This window comes from Passer montanus, unplaced genomic scaffold (assembly GCF_014805655.1).
Source record: "Passer montanus isolate IOZ18808 unplaced genomic scaffold, ASM1480565v1 scaffold98, whole genome shotgun sequence".
In the NCBI taxonomy this organism is placed as follows: domain Eukaryota; kingdom Metazoa; phylum Chordata; class Aves; order Passeriformes; family Passeridae; genus Passer; species Passer montanus.
Window position 1 is genome coordinate 206,414 of NW_024375256.1, and position 16,167 is coordinate 222,580.

The 16,167-nt window shown below is 56.4% G+C and overlaps 2 protein-coding genes across 2 annotated transcripts; one reads left to right on the plus strand and one right to left on the minus strand.

Moving 5' to 3' along the window:
- Positions 1 to 1,186: 1,186 nt before the first annotated feature.
- On the plus strand, positions 1,187 to 10,415 carry DHX38 (DEAH-box helicase 38). The gene is made up of 26 exons (XM_039696475.1): positions 1,187 to 1,689; positions 1,851 to 2,038; positions 2,194 to 2,295; positions 2,706 to 2,862; positions 2,962 to 3,080; positions 3,187 to 3,263; positions 3,351 to 3,506; positions 4,122 to 4,283; positions 4,369 to 4,476; positions 5,334 to 5,446; positions 5,549 to 5,686; positions 5,905 to 6,091; positions 6,181 to 6,366; positions 6,543 to 6,683; positions 6,863 to 6,973; positions 7,045 to 7,161; positions 7,397 to 7,504; positions 7,620 to 7,732; positions 8,218 to 8,426; positions 8,512 to 8,666; positions 8,746 to 8,901; positions 8,977 to 9,111; positions 9,190 to 9,315; positions 9,697 to 9,792; positions 9,936 to 10,057; positions 10,178 to 10,415. The coding sequence occupies exons 1-26, from the start codon at positions 1,376 to 1,378 to the stop codon at positions 10,260 to 10,262; spliced, it is 3,681 nt and encodes a 1,226-aa protein (XP_039552409.1). The 5' UTR covers positions 1,187 to 1,375; the 3' UTR covers positions 10,263 to 10,415.
- Positions 10,416 to 10,570: 155 nt separating this feature from the next.
- PMFBP1 (polyamine modulated factor 1 binding protein 1) lies at positions 10,571 to 11,495 on the minus strand. The gene is made up of 2 exons (XM_039696492.1): positions 11,105 to 11,495; positions 10,571 to 11,027 (listed from the first exon to the last, which is right to left on the minus strand). Exons 1-2 carry the CDS (start codon positions 11,348 to 11,350, stop codon positions 10,821 to 10,823), a joined length of 453 nt encoding a protein of 150 aa, XP_039552426.1. The 5' UTR covers positions 11,351 to 11,495; the 3' UTR covers positions 10,571 to 10,820.
- Between the last annotated feature and the right edge of the window lie 4,672 nt (positions 11,496 to 16,167).

The window sequence follows — 16,167 nt, forward strand, 5'->3', positions numbered from 1 at the left end:
AGTGGACTGACAAGTGCATCACGCCTCCCCTGGCAGAGACTTCTGCCTGAGGCCAGACCCTTGGAGGGAGGGAAGGCAGTGATGGTGCTGGGTGCCAGTACACAGCTGTTTTGGAGATGGCTGCAGTCATGCCTTGTCAGCTGTGGAAAGGGCCCGATCAAAGGTGCTTCTGTCTGTTGGTTTTGTCTCTGGGATCTCTGGTGGTGACTTTTCCTTCCCCCCAAACTCACTGCAGCATCTCAGGCTTTTCCTGAGCAACAGCTCGCCCTGCACAAAGCATTCCCTCAGCAGCCTCTCGCAATCCACCCTGCAGAGCAAGATTGCTCAACAGCACTTCACCAAAATTGTTTACAACTTCTGGGAAGCTCTTGGCACGCTGGCTTCCTGTCAGGGGTTGGCAGCTTCCTGGGAGCTTCTGCCAGGCTGGTGCTAAGCAAGGTGGGGCTTTTTGTGCTCTTCCTGCTGGGAATTGTATTGGCTGCAGGCACCAGGGTCGGGAGATGTGGAGCAGCAGGGTTCAGGTCTGCTGTCTGGGGGGCAGCCCCGGGGCATGGAGTTGCCCCTGCGGACCTGGCCTTGCTGAAGCAGAAGGTGCTTCTTGGAGAGGAAGGCAGAGGGACTGGCCCAGAAGGACTATGTACACCCGGGGCAGGTGGGCTACATCTCAGCCTGGGGCTGCAGGGCCACCTTTGGCTTCCCTGCCGTGCCGAGAGTGAGCAGCGCCAGGAACAGCACAGTGCACGGAATGTGTGCCACGGGGCCCGGCCCCTCCCTGGCGCTGGCACCTCCTGCAGCGGGGTGCTGTGCCGGGCAGCGAGCACGCCCGCTACCAGCGCCAGCTGGGCAGGACCGCGGCGAGCGGCGTGCCCGGGCCGGGCCGCGGCCGCGAGGGGATGAAGCTGCTGCCTGCGAGCTCCGCGCCCGTTTCCCGCTCCGTGCAGGCGCTCTGTGCCCGGCGCCCTCCCTCCGTCCCGCTGTCCGTCCCGCTGTCCCGTTCTCTGTCCGTCCCGCTGTCCCGCTGTCTCTCTGTCCCGCTGTCTGTCTCTCTGTCCATCCCGCTGTCCCTCTGTCCCGCTGTCTGTCCCTCGGTCCGTCCCGCTCTCTGCCCCGCCCGCCCGGGACTCCGCCCCGCGCCCACGTGACCATGGGGAGGCTGCGTCCGCCGGAAGTCCGCCCGGCAGGGAGCGCGGCTTGTCTGGCGACGTTGGGACTCTATGGTGGCGGCTCTCCCATAGGCTCTGGCCACCGTGTCTATGGTGCGCTGGGCTAGAGGGGCTCCTCCCGCCGAGCACTGTGGGGCGGCTATGGCGGCGCTCCGGGAGCCGGGTTGCGCTCCGTGAGGGAGCTGCGGGGCTCAGGCAGCGCTGCGGCCGCCATGGAGGCGAGCGAGGAGTCCCTGCACCGGCTGTCGGGGACAGCCGCGAGCGGCGAGGCGGGCGGGCTGCTGCTGCGGACGCGGGGCGCCGAGCAGCACGTCTTTAAGGCGCCGGCCCCGCGCGTCTCCCTGCTGGGCCTGGACGTGCTGGCGGCGCAGAAGCGGCGGGAGCGGCAGGAGGAGGCGGCCGGGGGGAAGCGATCCCGCGTCGCATCCTATAAGGACTGGGAAGAGGGTCATGACGAGGCGGGCAGCGCCGAGGAAGAGGAGGAGGACGAGGCGAACCGGGGCAGCCGCAGAGCTCGCAGGAGCAGGTGGCGATTGCGGGCGGTTCCTGCTGCCGGCGGTGGCCGCGGGAGCGCGGGGCGGGCGCTCGGTGACCGGCGGGGGAACTGCGGGGCCCTGTGGCACAGGCTGCGCCGCAGCTGTTGCTCAGCACTTCTGAGCATTTCTTCTCTCTGCTCTGCCTGTCCAGACATTACCGCTCTGTCCACGTGGAGACTCCTTCCTACACAGGGGGTGTAAGCGAGGAGTTCTTGGAGCGCAGCCGGCAGCGGGAGAGGGAGCGTCGGGAACACGGAGTCTTTGCCTCCTCCAAGGAGGAGAAGGACCGGAAGAAGGAACGCAGTAGGGATCGGGACCACGATCGTAAACGAGACCGTGGTAATTGCTCAGAGACCTTTGTGGTGTTTCTTGGTTTGGGTCTGGGCTTGTCCTTTGCCCTGTTGTAGGCTTTACTAATGTTTGTGGTGATTTTTGTAGCAGACTTGGGAAGCTTGTTTGTGCAATAGGCACCTGATCCTATTTTGTTTTTGCAGAGGAGCGGGACAGGAGTCACCACAGCAGATCAGAGAGGGATGGCTCCTCAGAGCGGAGTGGCAGGAGGGGTGAACCTGAGAGCCCTCGACATCGGCCCAAAGGTGGGAGTGGGACCCGGTAAAGCTCTTGTGGCAGACTTAACAGGGAGGGGCTTGGAGTTTTTTATGCCTCCTGCTGTTTTTGCAGGACAGGGGTGATACAAAAGCTCGTACCTTGTGATGTTTGTAGTTAAGGCAAGCATAAAACTCCCAGCTCAACTTGCATCTGGGAACAAAGTGCCAGCTGTGCGTGTTTGAAACTCTGGCAGATCTTGGCATGGTGGGGTCTGTTCTGGGCCCGTGTGATGGAAATATGATCCTTTGAAGTTCCTTGGAAGGAAGGTCAGCCCCTTCTCCTAGAGGGAAGGCCAGTGGGTGCTCTCTCTCCGTGCCCCTTTATTTAAAGGTGTTAGGTCCAGGTGCCCAGGGCTGCTGCTTCAACAACAGCTGTCAAGCCCCGTCTCTCGTACCAGATGCAGCCACACCATCTCGCTCCAGCTGGGAGGAAGATGATGGTGGCTACAGCAGCGCCCATCGCTCGCAGTGGGAGTCCCCGTCTCCCACACCTTCCTGCCGAGACTCGGAGCGCAGCCACCGGCTGCGGGACACGGACCGGCGGGAGCGGGACAGGTACCGCGCCCGGCTGGGCTGTGGGGCTGCCCAGGGGGCTCTGTGCATGACAAGGGTCTGCCTGAGGGCGCCAGTTCCTCCCACCTGCTGCGTTTTCAGGTCTGTCAGGAGCCGGTACTCTGATAAGACGCCGCTGCCGACCCCATCGTACAAGTACAATGAGTGGGCCGATGACCGGAGGCACCTGGGGGCCACGCCACGCCTGTCCCGAGGGAGAGGTGAGGAATCTGGGCTGAGCTGCCCAGGGTGGGCAGTGTGGAATACCCTTTCCAGTGGCACAGAGTTGGGGTTTCCTCGGGAACATTCTGGACTCTGGCTCCCCAGGGCGGCGCACGGAAGGGGAGGAGGGCATTGCCTTTGAGACGGAAGAGGAGCGGCAGCAGTGGGAGGATGACCAGCGGGTGAGTCTGGCAGGGGCCAAGGGCTTGGGGCCACCAGGCTGTGGGTGGGGATGGGCAGAACTCAGTGCTGCGCCTCTCCCTTTGCAGCAAGCTGACCGGGACTGGTACATGATGGATGAGGGCTACGATGAGTTTCACAACCCTTTGGCTTACTCCTCTGAGGAGTATGTGAAGAAGCGTGAGCAGCACTTGCACAAGCAGAGGCAGAAGCGGATCTCGGCGCAGCGGCGGCAGATCAATGAGGTAAGGCCAAGATGCAGGCTTGGCTGCTCTGAACACGTGGGGTTTGCTGCCTCTTGAAAGATCCACTTGTTGAGCCCTTGCTGTCAGGTGGAGAAGGACACTCTTGGACCAGGCTGAAAGGAGTGCTCACAGGGAAACTGGTTGAGTTCCCCTGGAAAACCTAGCACTGCAACTCCTGCATGGGCGGAATTCCCAGTTGGAATGGCTGGTGGATTGCAGTGTTCAGGGCAGCAGAGGACTGTGCTCCTGCTGTTCTAAGTGCGAGAACATTACTGGGGCTGTCCGCTGTCGGCCCAGTGGATGCTGGGACAACTGCTCTCTTTACATGGGTAGGATTGTGTCTAGGCTTCCTGATGTATTCTGGCTGCCTTGCAGGCAATGTCTATCCTGCATTTTCTTGGAAATAGTCCTGTTGAACATGCACTTCATGTGGGCAGTTTCCTGTACTCTACTGCTTCCAATTACTCTTCCTTCCCTTATGTTTTCTTTCAGGCTCATTAGGTTTGAACCATACTGTTGCCAGTGCAGAGCCCAGGCCCAAGCTGGTGTTCTAGTGTGATCTCTGTGACTTCCCTGTGAGGCTTCGTTGTGTTTCTGACATGTTGTTTCCTGCAGGATAATGAGCGCTGGGAGACAAACCGCATGCTGACCAGTGGTGTGGTCCATCGGATTGAGGTGGACGAAGATTTTGAGGAGGATAACTCTGCTAAAGTGCATTTGTTGGTGCACAATCTAGTGCCTCCTTTCCTAGATGGAAGGATTGTCTTCACCAAGCAGGTAGAGACTGTGGCTGAAGGCACTGATGGCAGGGAGCTCCATACACGTGAGGCCTTTTTAGTAAAGCAATGCCTTTTCCCTGCAGCCAGAGCCAGTCATCCCTGTGAAGGATGCCACTTCGGATTTGGCCATCATAGCTCGGAAAGGCAGCCAGCTGGTGCGCAAGCACAGGGAGCAAAAGGAGCGTAAGAGGGTATGCTGCAGCCCTGTGCCTTACTGCCCACTGTACACATTATGTCGTTCCTCTGAGCCTTGTTTGGACTCCGCAGCATTCAGGCTTTGGCAGCAGTGATAGTAAGGGGTTCATATTTTTGTGACCTGGGACATCATGGCAGCCCAGCTTACTGCATTGCCTCATAGCAGCTGCTGTGGTGTGATTTTCTTGTGCACTGTCTTGGGACATGAATCACCCTGCATTTGAACATTTGCATTATGGGAGAAGGAAGCATATGAAAGAATGCCCAGTAACTTTGGGACTGTCAGCAGGCAGTATGGCAGCAGGATTTACCTTGTCAGGTCTCAGCAGAAGAGTTGTGAGGAGAAGCGTGGGATAAGGTAGCAGATTAGTTTTTGGGGGTGTTTTTCAAGGGACTTTCTCTAAAGCTCACATAATAGCGATGGGGAAAGTACAGGTGTGTTCCTTGTACAGTGAAACTGGGCTGGGTTTGACCTACTTATACTATGAGCAGAATGGTGGTAGTAGCAAAACTGATAGCAGAGTGGGAGAAAAGCCTGTGAATGCTTGGTAAGGGTGGGAAAATTATCTCTGTTCATATCTGTTTAGGTTTAAGTTCAAATTTAATGGAAGGGTCAGTAGCTGGAGCTATTTTCTTAGGAGGCAGTTGGTAATCCTTTGCTTGAAGTCTCTGTATCCATCTCAGTGCCTTAAAATTCTACTTCATGAGGGGAACCTGATGTAGGAGTGGAGTGTGCATTCTGCATTGAGGAACTGGGGTACTAATATCCATTTCTTAGTCTTAGGAGTAGGATTGGGGAAGAATTTTGTCTGTGCCTGCTGTGGCAAAGTTAAGCTGTTCTCTGTCCTTCCAGGCTCAGCACAAGCACTGGGAGCTGGCAGGAACCAAACTGGGAGACATTATGGGGATCAAGAAGGAGGAAGAGAAGGATGAGATGGTGACAGAAGATGGCAAAGTAGATTACAAGTAGGGGCTTGCTCTGAATTACCCTGCTCAGCTGGTAATGGGGGCTACGGGCATAGCAAAGTGTGTGGAGAGGCAGTTTCAGGACTTGTGGTTTTTCTTTAGAACAGAGCAGAAGTTTGCTGAACACATGAAAGAAAAAAGTGAAGCCAGCAGTGAGTTTGCCAAGAAGAAATCGATCCTGGAGCAGAGACAATACCTACCCATTTTTGCTGTACAGCAGGAACTGCTCTCTATCCTCAGGTATGGCTCCAGGGCATCCTCAGGGCATTGGCCTACGTTTGGGAGCTCAGTTGAGGAATTGTAGAATTGTGACCGTTGGGAACCTGTACTCTCAGGAAACAAAACCCATTGCTTTGTGTTTGCTCAGCTCTCCCACTTGAGTAGGATGATGCTTAGAGAGAGAACACAAAAGCCCTTTTTTGAAGGTGTATGAAGAAATACCTTTTCCTTTTCCTCAGAGACAACAGCATTGTGATCGTGGTAGGGGAGACTGGGAGTGGGAAGACAACTCAGCTGACACAGTATCTCCATGAGGATGGCTACACTGATTATGGCATGATTGGCTGCACACAGCCCCGCAGAGTGGCTGCCATGTCGGTGGCCAAGCGTGTCAGTGAGGAGATGGGGGTGCGTCTGGGGGAGGAGGTGAGTCTGGTGGGGGGTGCAGGGGTGCCACCCAACGACAGAGAGTGCGTGGGACTGTTGGAAGACTTGTGGTATCTCCACCCTGCCAGGTAGGCTACGCCATCCGCTTTGAGGACTGCACATCTGAGAGCACAGTGATCAAGTACATGACAGATGGGATCCTGCTCCGTGAGTCGCTGCGGGAGGCTGACCTGGACAACTACAGTGCTATCATCATGGACGAGGCACATGAGCGCTCGCTCAACACTGATGTGCTGTTCGGGCTGCTTCGCGAGGTGTGTGTGAGCCTGGGCTGGAGCACAGCAGCATCGGTGTTCCCTGGCATGCACAGCCAGTGCCTCTGGAGTACAACAGAAGCTCTGTCCTGTGCCATTGTCTCAGTGAGAAAGAAAACAGCCCACAGCCTTGCATAAATGTGCCTTCCATATTGTTCCTTTCATCTGCTTCCTAGGTGGTTGCCCGACGCTCAGATTTGAAGCTTGTTGTTACTTCAGCCACCATGGATGCAGATAAGTTTGCTTCCTTCTTTGGGAACGTTCCCATTTTCCACATTCCTGGACGCACTTTTCCTGTGGATATTCTTTTCAGCAAGGTACGGTTACTTCTGTGATGGAAATGCTGTTGGCAGGAGGGGGTTGTGACCTAGCTGTGCTGTACTCGGAGGGGGACGCACAGGACAGGGGAGGAGTGGCTGTGGTGTGCTACAGTCTTGCACGTAGGACAGGGCAGGTAAGGATATTGTTCCAGATTAACCTGGGCTGTGCTGTTCAGACCCCACAGGAAGATTATGTGGAGGCTGCAGTGAAACAAGCCTTGCAGGTCCACTTGTCTGGTGCTCCTGGAGACATCCTTGTCTTCATGCCTGGCCAGGAGGATATCGAGGTGAGTTGGAAGGACAGGAACTTCCTATCCCCTTGTTTCAGTCTGATGTTTTCAGCCCTCTTTGTGTCTAGGTGACCTCAGAGCAGATTGTGGAGCACCTTGAGGAGCTGGAGAAGGCACCTGCTCTTGCTGTACTGCCAATCTACTCTCAGCTGCCCTCGGACTTGCAGGCCAAGATCTTCCAGAAGGTGCTGATGTGTGCTTTGTGATTAGGGTGGGGACAGGAAAAACTGGAGCAGGAGACAGTACAGAGCGTGAGCGAAAGGTGTAGATATACATTGGTATTGCATGTGGAGGGTGAGAGAAAGCATGTACCCCACCCCACTTCCCAAGAGTCACCCCTGTCCATCTGCCACTCTGCACTCCTCCTCAGTGGAGCAGAGCCATGCCCAGGGGTGTGACTGACGTGCAGTGTGCTTGCAGGCTCCTGATGGGGTCAGGAAGTGCATCGTTGCCACTAACATTGCAGAGACCTCACTGACAGTGGATGGTATCATGTTTGTGATTGACTCTGGCTACTGCAAATTGAAGGTGAGCCAGGGTTTTCTATACTGTCTGTCTCTAGTTTCTGGCATAGGTTGAGGGAGTTCTGAGGTCACAATCCAGCCTTCCTCTTACTTCTGTCTGACTTTCTTGTGCCCTGAAGGTTTTCAACCCCCGAATAGGCATGGATGCACTGCAGATCTACCCCATCAGTCAGGCCAACGCCAACCAGAGGGCCGGCCGAGCTGGCCGGACAGGCCCAGGCCACTGCTTCAGGTAGGCATGTCACTGTTGTTCCTGCTCCTGTTGTATCCTCAGCTTGGCATCAGGTTTTGTATATCTTTTTCTCACTGGAGCTGTTCATTATCTTGAACTTTGAGGGGGGGCAGGTGTGGGCAATAAGCAGGCCTGAAGGCCTTCTTTGGACCCAGTCCTTGTGCAGAGAAAAGGATGTGCTCCACTTCCTTCCTGTGCCCATCTTCACTTGTGGCTGGTCTGCCCTGGATGCCATTGGGATAAGAACCAAGCCAAAGGCCTTTCCCAGGCTATTCTGTGAGACCAGGGAAGGTCTGTGCTTGGTCATGTGCTGTGCTGCAGCCCAAACACCCCAATGTGCTGGGGAGACCCCACTTTGGCTGGACTACTGGTGCCTCCCAGGGTCCTGCTGTTGGGTGCAGGGTTGCTGCCCTGTGCCATGCTGGGCCAGGCTGGGCAGAGGCTGGCAAGTCTGTAAGGAGCATGCTCTTGGCATCTTTTCCCAGGCTCTACACCCAGAGTGCCTACAAGAATGAGCTGCTGACGACCACGGTGCCTGAGATCCAGCGCACCAACCTCGCCAATGTAGTGCTCTTGCTCAAGTCCCTGGGTGTGCAAGACCTGCTGCAGTTCCATTTCATGGATCCACCCCCTGAAGACAATATGCTGAACTCCATGTACCAGCTGTGGATCTTGGGGGCCCTGGATAACACAGGTATTGGCAGCTGGGGTAGGCTGCCAGCCCATGGAGCTGGGGTCTGCCCAGCTGCTGATCAGTGATCCCTGTTCCGTTCCTACAGGTGGTCTGACCTCTACAGGACGCCTCATGGTGGAGTTTCCACTGGATCCTGCACTCTCCAAAATGCTTATTGTCTCCTGTGACATGGGTTGCAGCTCTGAGATCTTGCTTGTAGTCTCCATGTTGTCTGTGCCTGCCATCTTTTACCGGCCTAAGGTATGAGATGCTGCTGTTCCAGCAGCTCAGGGCTCTTCCCTGCCCTGTGACTAACCCATTTTCTTTGCCTACCCTTCAGGGCCGAGAAGAGGAGAGTGACCAAGTGCGGGAGAAATTTGCTGTTCCAGAGAGCGATCACTTGACTTACCTGAATGTTTACCTGCAGTGGAAAAACAACAGCTATTCTACCCTGTGGTGCAATCAGCACTTCATCCATGCCAAGGCCATGCGGAAGGTGAGGCTGTGGCTGTAAGGCTGGGAGAGACAGCCTTGTGCTGAAGAGGGATCTGACCAGCACACACCTTTGCAGGTGCGGGAGGTGCGTGCCCAGCTCAAGGACATCATGGTGCAGCAGCGAATGAGCCTGGCATCCTGTGGTACAGACTGGGATGTGGTCAGGAAGTGCATCTGTGCTGCATATTTCCATCAGGCTGCAAAGCTGAAGGTGAGAGGTGTCTGAGCTGCCTGGGAGCTGCAAGGCCCTGCCTGGGAACAGGTGGACTAAGCACACTTGTCTTTGCAGGGCATTGGGGAGTATGTGAACATCCGCACAGGCATGCCCTGCCACCTGCACCCCACGAGCTCTCTGTTTGGCATGGGCTACACACCAGACTACATTGTGTACCACGAATTGGTTATGACTACCAAGGTGAGCTTGAGCTGAGGGCTAGCGGGAAGGGTGACAAGTGCTCCAGGGGAGATGGGAGGGCTTTGCTGTGAGACTGAGATCTGTCTGAGTGGCAGATATCAGCCTTTTCCATCTATACCAATTAGACATGTTTGTGTCATCTGTTTGTCCCTTCCCCCATTATTTTTCTCTGACTTCTGTGGGATGTGTTTGATCCTCCTTGTGGTCAAATCCAACCTGTAGCAGCTTCTGAGGCCAGGAGGAATTGTCTGGAAGGGGTATGGTCCTAGCCTGAGAAGTGCCATCAGCAACTGAGGGAGGAAGGGAATGGCTATGGCTCTGGGAATAGTGCCCAGGCCCCAAGGATGCCATCCTGCTGTCCTGGTCTTTTTGTCCTTGTAGGAGTACATGCAGTGTGTCACTGCCGTGGATGGTGAGTGGTTGGCAGAGCTGGGCCCTATGTTCTACAGTATCAAACATGCTGGCAAGTCACGCCAGGTAAGTATTCCATCCTGGATGAGCTGGCAAACTGCAGGCCCTCCTGCGTTCTGCTGCTGTATGTATGTGTTTTGACGTGAAGGGAGCAAGCTTGTGGGCCTGCAGGGAGTCTGCTGTCCCTGACCTGCTGCTTCTTGCTCCAGGAGAACCGGCGCCGTGCCAAGGAGGAGGTGTCTGCCATGGAGGAGGAAATGGCTTTGGCAGAGGAGCAGCTGCGTGCCCGCCGGGAGGAGCAGGAGCGCCGTAACCCACTGGGCAGTGCAAGGTATGTGATAGCCCTGCCTGCCCATGGCTTGCCTGTGTGGCGGATCCCAGCTTCCCTGTGGGAGTTCTGTTGCAGGAAAAGGTTGCATTTTCCACTAATTGCCCTTGTCCTCTTTGACAGATCTACTAAAATTTATACCCCTGGGCGAAAGGAGCAGGGGGAGGCCCTGACGCCACGACGCACCCCAGCCCGCTTTGGTCTCTAAGAAGGCACAACCTGTTGCTTTGAGGCTTAAGGTGGTGCCCACCTACTCTAATCAGTGTATTCTGAGGTCTCTACAGCTTGTGGCCCTGGAAGGCTTTGGTGCTTGGCTCTAATTTTATTACAGAACAGAAAGAATTTTATTTGTTTAAAGGTTGTCAGTCTGATCCTTGCTTTGTTTTGCACTGCTTCTTGTCCTGGAAGAGGTAGCTCTGGTAGCTCTACCTCCTGGTGGAGGTAGCTCTGCAGAATCATGCAGGGCTGGTGCTGTCAGGTTGTTGCCCTGTACAACCTGGAACAGGGCACAAAATTCAAGTGACTTGGAGGACAAATACAGCCTGTCCCTGTTTGGAGCCTGGCCCTTACCCCTGCAAAGGCAGTTCTCCCACAGCCCATGCCCTGGACAGGCAGCTGGTGCCCAGCTGTCCCTGCACAGCTGGGACCATTGGCCCAGCCCTGTTTCAGGCCAGGCTGTGCCAGGAATTCTGCTCACTTTTTCAGCTGCTCACACTTGGGCTGCTCAGGTGTTCTGAACATTAGGTATGGGTTCTCCTCCTGCATCCTACCTAGTGTGTCTTGAATGCCTCTTTGTATCCTGCTCCCGCTCTGTCACCTTGCTGAGCTCTTCCCTAAGGAAAGCCAGTTCCACCTTGCAGACAACCAGCTCCTCTTCTCTCAGAGCCAGAGTTTGCTCACTGTCCAGGTGTAGCTGCTGCCAGTGTTGGACTAGGCTGCTCAGCTCCTGCAGCCTCTCCTGGAGGGAGTAGGTCTGCCCATGGCACAGTGAGAGACACAGGCTGAACACAGATTCCTGGTCTTTCACAGGAAGATTTGAGACATCCTTACCTCCTGTTTGCTCTGCTCCTTGAAGGTCTGCATCCTCCTCAGCTCCTGATGAAGCTGGTGCCTCTGTGTCTTGTAGGCTGCAATCTTTTCTGCCTGTTTGGTGCTCTCTTGCCGAGCTTGGGCCAGCTCTGCCTGGAGTTTCTCCATGTCCTGCACCTGCCAGCAAAGCTGTGGGGCAGGTAGGGTGGTTGGCCATGGCTGAGCCTCTCCTGGAGGCAGGAGAGGGGTCTGGGACTGAGGCTGCATCCCTGCCCTCACCTGTTGCTGCAACTCTGCCACTTTTCTCTGTAAGCCTTGGATGGCCTCGTTGGTTCTGCTGAGCTGCTGCAGACCCTGTTGCTCCTGGGCCCAGGTGGCTGCCAGCTGCTCCTGCAGCTGGGCTGGGCTGTACTGCAGGCCTTGACTCTGCTCCTGTGCCCCCTGCTGCAGAGAAGGCAGTGCCTCTGCTGGCCTTGTGCTGTGTGCCCTGCCCTGAGCACAACCACAGCTTCCCTCTGTGAGCTGCAGGGTGCTCAGGGCTGGCCACTGCCTGGCTGTGTGAGATGGTGGGGGCAGGCTGGCATTGTTGCCTCCCACCCTGTCCCAGGGGGAAGGGGAGCAAGGGTCACTGTGGTTGTCAGGGCTCCTGTGCCCCCCTGGCTATGCCCCCCTTGCCCCTAGGCTTGGTGTAGTGGCTGGGGGCTGCTGGCACTGACCTGCTTGAGCAGCTCTCTGCTCTCCTGTGGGGTATCATGGCTGATGTCAAAATAACTGTGGCCCGCCAAGTAGGAGGTGACCTCTGTCTGCACTGCCTGGTCCTTCAGGTGGAGGGGTGCATCACTGACCTGTGAGTACCCAGCAGGGTGTGGGATCACCCTGTGCCCATGTTGTGTAGAGCTTAGGCTGCAGGAGGAGCCTTGTTGGGACAACCCATGGGCAATGCCCTGTTGGGCAGGGCCTGTGGCAGAGGAATGTGGCCTGCACCAGGTGGGAGGCAGGAAGGCTGCTGACTTCTGGCCCTCTGATATCTGTGCAGTCCCCACAGTGCCCTCCCTGTTGTGGCAGTATCTGTTGGACACCCAGCCGTGGAAAGCCATCTCTGTGGTCCCTGACCAGTGGCAGAGCACGGGCACAGGGAGAGTGCTGATCCTAGCTCACTGGCAAGGTTGTGGGCTGCAGTAGTGCCACCAGCCCTGGGACAGTGCCCGGGGTGTCAGTGGGGCTGTTAGGGTCTGCATTCTTCCAGCTCTGCTCAGCTGGGTGGACTGGGCTGTGCCAGCCAGGCTTGCCTTGTGGCTAGGCTGCTCTGTACAGGTGGTGCTAGAGCCACGCGTGGCTGGCAGGATGTTCTCTACCCTCCCCTCCGGGGTCACCAGGCATTTGCACAGGCTGTGGGGCAGGCATGGTGCCTAGCCTGTGGTGGGGTGGCAGTGGGGGACACATGCAACTTGGTCTGTGGCCAGCACTGGTACCTTGCCCAACAGTGCCTGGAACTCCTGCATCAGAATGACCAAGTCCTGGTGCTCCTGCTCCACTGCACACTCCTGCTCCTGCAGCTGGACCAGTTGTTTGTGGTTTGTGCCTCTGCAGAAGTCCAGGTCCAGCTGCAATGCCTGTATCGTGGCTCGCACCTCAGCTGGGTCCAGATCTTCCTGCTGTGTGTGCTGGCATGCTCTGGCTTCCCCATGCTGTGGCTCCAGTGCCTGTGCTTGCCTTTGGACCTAGGACATGGCATGAGCAGCTTCTGTCCAGCTCACCACTGTAGCCAGCCCATCTTGTTGCTGCTGTCTGGGCAGGCACTGGGGCTGGAGAACGCTGGCAGTCCTGGTATTGTGCACTGCAGCAATGGCCGTGTTACCAACGGGTGGGTGCAGCCCTTCCCCACCAGGCAGCACTGCCCCATGTGTGTGCATGTTCTGACAGTTCCTTTGGGCTCACACATAGCCAAGCCCCTGACACCACTGGCCCTCCACACTGCCATGAACTGTGGCCACTGTGGGAAATGGTGGCAGTGGGACCAGTGCAGCCACAGCAGGACTGGATCCCCCGAGCTCTTGTGCTCTGCCCAGCCCTGGGGAAGAGGTGTCTGGTGGTGCAGGCAAGGGCTGGTCAGGGCTTCCTGTACCACCTGGCCACCAGTCTGTGGTTATGCAACCAGTGCCTGGGTGGAACATATGGTTGACACTGCTCACCTTGGCCTGCCAGGCCTCTGTCTCCTGCTGAAGCTGCTGGATGGAGCTGGTCAGCTCTGGTGTTGTTTCTTTTGCCCCTGGCAGATCTCTACAGGAGCCTTCAGGCTGATCCTGAGATGCAGGAACCTCCCTGGATGTGCCAAATTTTGGCCACTCTCTCATTGTTGGAAGGACCATAACCTTTCCTGCAGACCCAGACAACCCTTAGTCCCACGGATGTCACTCAGCCCTGCCTGGCAGCTCCCATGGTATTGGCACTGCCACTCCCTGTCTGAGGAGCACCTGCTGCCAGCAGGAGAAGCCTAGCCCTGGGCTCCTGGAAAAGCAGGGCGGAGCTCTGTGGGGCTGTGGCTCTCAGCAGCACCTGGTCCTACTGATGCCCACAGTCCTCACCATAGCCTTCCTGTGCCATACGCCTCATCTTGTGTTCCTGGCACGCTGTGTGACACTAGTCCATATGCCACTGTGAGGTCACCAGGTCCTGGGCATCATCCACAGAACTGCTCCAGGACATGGCAGCACCCCTGTGCCAGGGCAGGGCCTTGCCACCCTCATGCTGTCCTGCACTGTCCTCAGGCCATATCAGTCTGTGGCCAGTCCCAGAACACACTGCTGGGCTGTGGCCAGGGCCAGGTGACAGTGGGGATGGCAGTGCTCAGGGCTGTGCCCTGTGAACAGCCACCCACACAGGGACAGGGCTGGGGGGGCCTGCTGCAGGGCCACGGGCCACAGGCCCCTGGGGAGGCTGAGTGTGGACAGGAGAGGCTGAAGGGGCATGTCCGGTTGTCCCGCCTGCCTGGGGCCACCCCACAGTGCCCGGGTGATCGGATCAGTGACACGGGCCTCTGGGTGCCAGTGACGGTGTGAGCACAGACCTGCTGCTGGCCTGTGCTGGTGACATGGGACTCCCTGGGCTGTGTGTGCTCCCTTGCCAACGCTCAGTGCAGTTTCACAGGTAAGTGCTTTAACTGGAAATTTCCAAGGCTGAACTGGGCCCAGAAGGTGAACGCAGCTGTACCATAGCAGAAATCATCAGTTGCCATGGCAACCTGCTCCACCAGCGGGTCACAGTCACGGGTGATGGGAGCAGGCACAGACCAACAGTCCTGTGAGCAGGGCTGCTGAACCTCCTGCTTCCAGAACACAACTGAATTTGGCCACAGTTTCTGCCACTGTGAGGAAATAAAATTTCCCTGCAGCCTTCAGTCTTGTTCAGGCAGCAACAGCCAGGGCACAAAGCATCCACAGCGCACAGAACCTTTATGGGACAAAGCATGTATGCTGTGCTGTGCCATGTCACACGGTGCCACAGGCAGTGCTGCTCTGTACCACAGATGAGCCACAGCGTGCTGAGCTGCAGGCAGCACTTGCCTTGAAGCTCCTTGTGAGCGTGTGGGGCAGCCCCACAGCCCTGACCCACAGCTGCCTGCCCATACTCAGCTGGTGCTGGGAGGATGGGGGGGTCAAAATTGGCCCCTCTGCTGTGTGAGCACAGTCCTGGGGGTGGGAGTTGTCTCACTTTAATTACTGCCGTAATGCTACTCTTTTCAGTGCCACCTTAATTGAAATTAAACAGCTGCCATGTTCAGGCTGGGACAAAAGTGAATCCTTTTTCATTCCCCTCCAGTTTAATGAAGACTGACATGCTGGGAGAAAACAAAGGCAATCCAGCTGCTGCCTCTTGCTGGCACATGCATCAGCAATTACCGGTGACCCTGCGGGCTGGCAGAGACACCCCAGAGCACCCCGCAGTCATCAGCCCCAGGCAGCCCAGTCCTGTGTCTTGGAGAGCTCCTGCCCAAAAGGTCTGGCTGGGGGTGTGCAGGGAATGGGGTGCCCACAACATGGGGCATGCCAGCACGGGCATCTCAGTGTCCAGGTTCTGTATCCAGGCTTTCACTCCATCTGTTAAGAAGTGTCTGGCCACCAACCATGACCCAGCGCAGACCCTCAGCCCACCATGCTGCCAGGGTCCTGCCATCCCTGTGGGCTCAACCAGCTTCAGTCTCACGATGTTCAAAGTCACCAACTAGCCCATGCAGTGCCTCAGCCTCAAGCCAGGGCAGCAATGTCAGCCCAGGAGTCCTCTCCAGTCTTAAGGTTTTTTCTGTTTTAGCACCAGGAGTTTGCTTCATGCCATTCAGTACGTTAAAATATGCAAAATGAGGTGCTGCTGCAAACCTCATTAACATCCGCCTCCAACATCATTAAGATGTTTCCAAGAAAATTAATTGAGAGACTCATTAAAAATAAATTAAGAAAAATGTGTTGCAGAGCGCCTGCTCCAAGCTCGTAAATCACGGCTCAGAGCTCCAGGCCGCTGCACAGGCAATTAACGCCAGCCAATTTGTTTTATCCTGGCTGCGAAAATTAGAAAGCAGACATGGAGATTAGATTAGGCATGTCTGTCAAGCGGAACTTGGAGTGAATATTTTAGGATACAAAATGGAAATCAGAAAAACAAAGCTGGGCCTTCATTCAGGAGAGCTGGCGGGCAGAGTGGCTGGGGTGGAAGGAGGTTTGTGTGTTCTCTGTGCCAGGGCTGTGTGTCGATGACACCCATCTCATGGTCATGCCACCAGCAGCTCTGTCCTCCCCTGCACATTGCCCATCCTTGGTGGCTGCGCAGACGCCAATCACTCCTCCTGGGGAGCATGAGCTCACAGTGAGAGCGTTCTGAGCTGCTGTGTGTGACACAGCCCAAGCCAACACGTTGCCCGTATGTGCTGATTACACACTTGAATTAGGAAACACAGTGCAACTGGGTGAGACCACTGCTTGGGCCTCCATCAGCTTTAGGCTGTTAGTGCTCCTTTGTCCACCTCCAGTATCTTCCATCACAGGAGCTCAAGCCACTTGATATTCATGAAACAAACTGCAGGGCCCCTCTGC

Bases quoted from the DNA above. Each gene is read 5' to 3' on its own strand.
- DHX38 (XM_039696475.1), top strand. From the start codon at position 1,376: ATGGAGGCGAGCGAGGAGTCCCTGCACCGGCTGTCGGGGACAGCCGCG. The intron at 5,447-5,548 runs GTAGGGGCTTGC...GTTTTTCTTTAG, and splicing joins GATGGCAAAGTAGATTACAA to AACAGAGCAGAAGTTTGCTG. The intron at 7,505-7,619 runs GTGAGCCAGGGT...TGTGCCCTGAAG, and splicing joins CTGGCTACTGCAAATTGAAG to GTTTTCAACCCCCGAATAGG.
- PMFBP1 (XM_039696492.1), bottom strand. From the start codon at position 11,350: ATGCAGCCTCAGTCCCAGACCCCTCTCCTGCCTCCAGGAGAGGCTCAG. The intron at 11,028-11,104 runs GTAAGGATGTCT...TGCCATGGGCAG, and splicing joins AGGAGCAGAGCAAACAGGAG to ACCTACTCCCTCCAGGAGAG.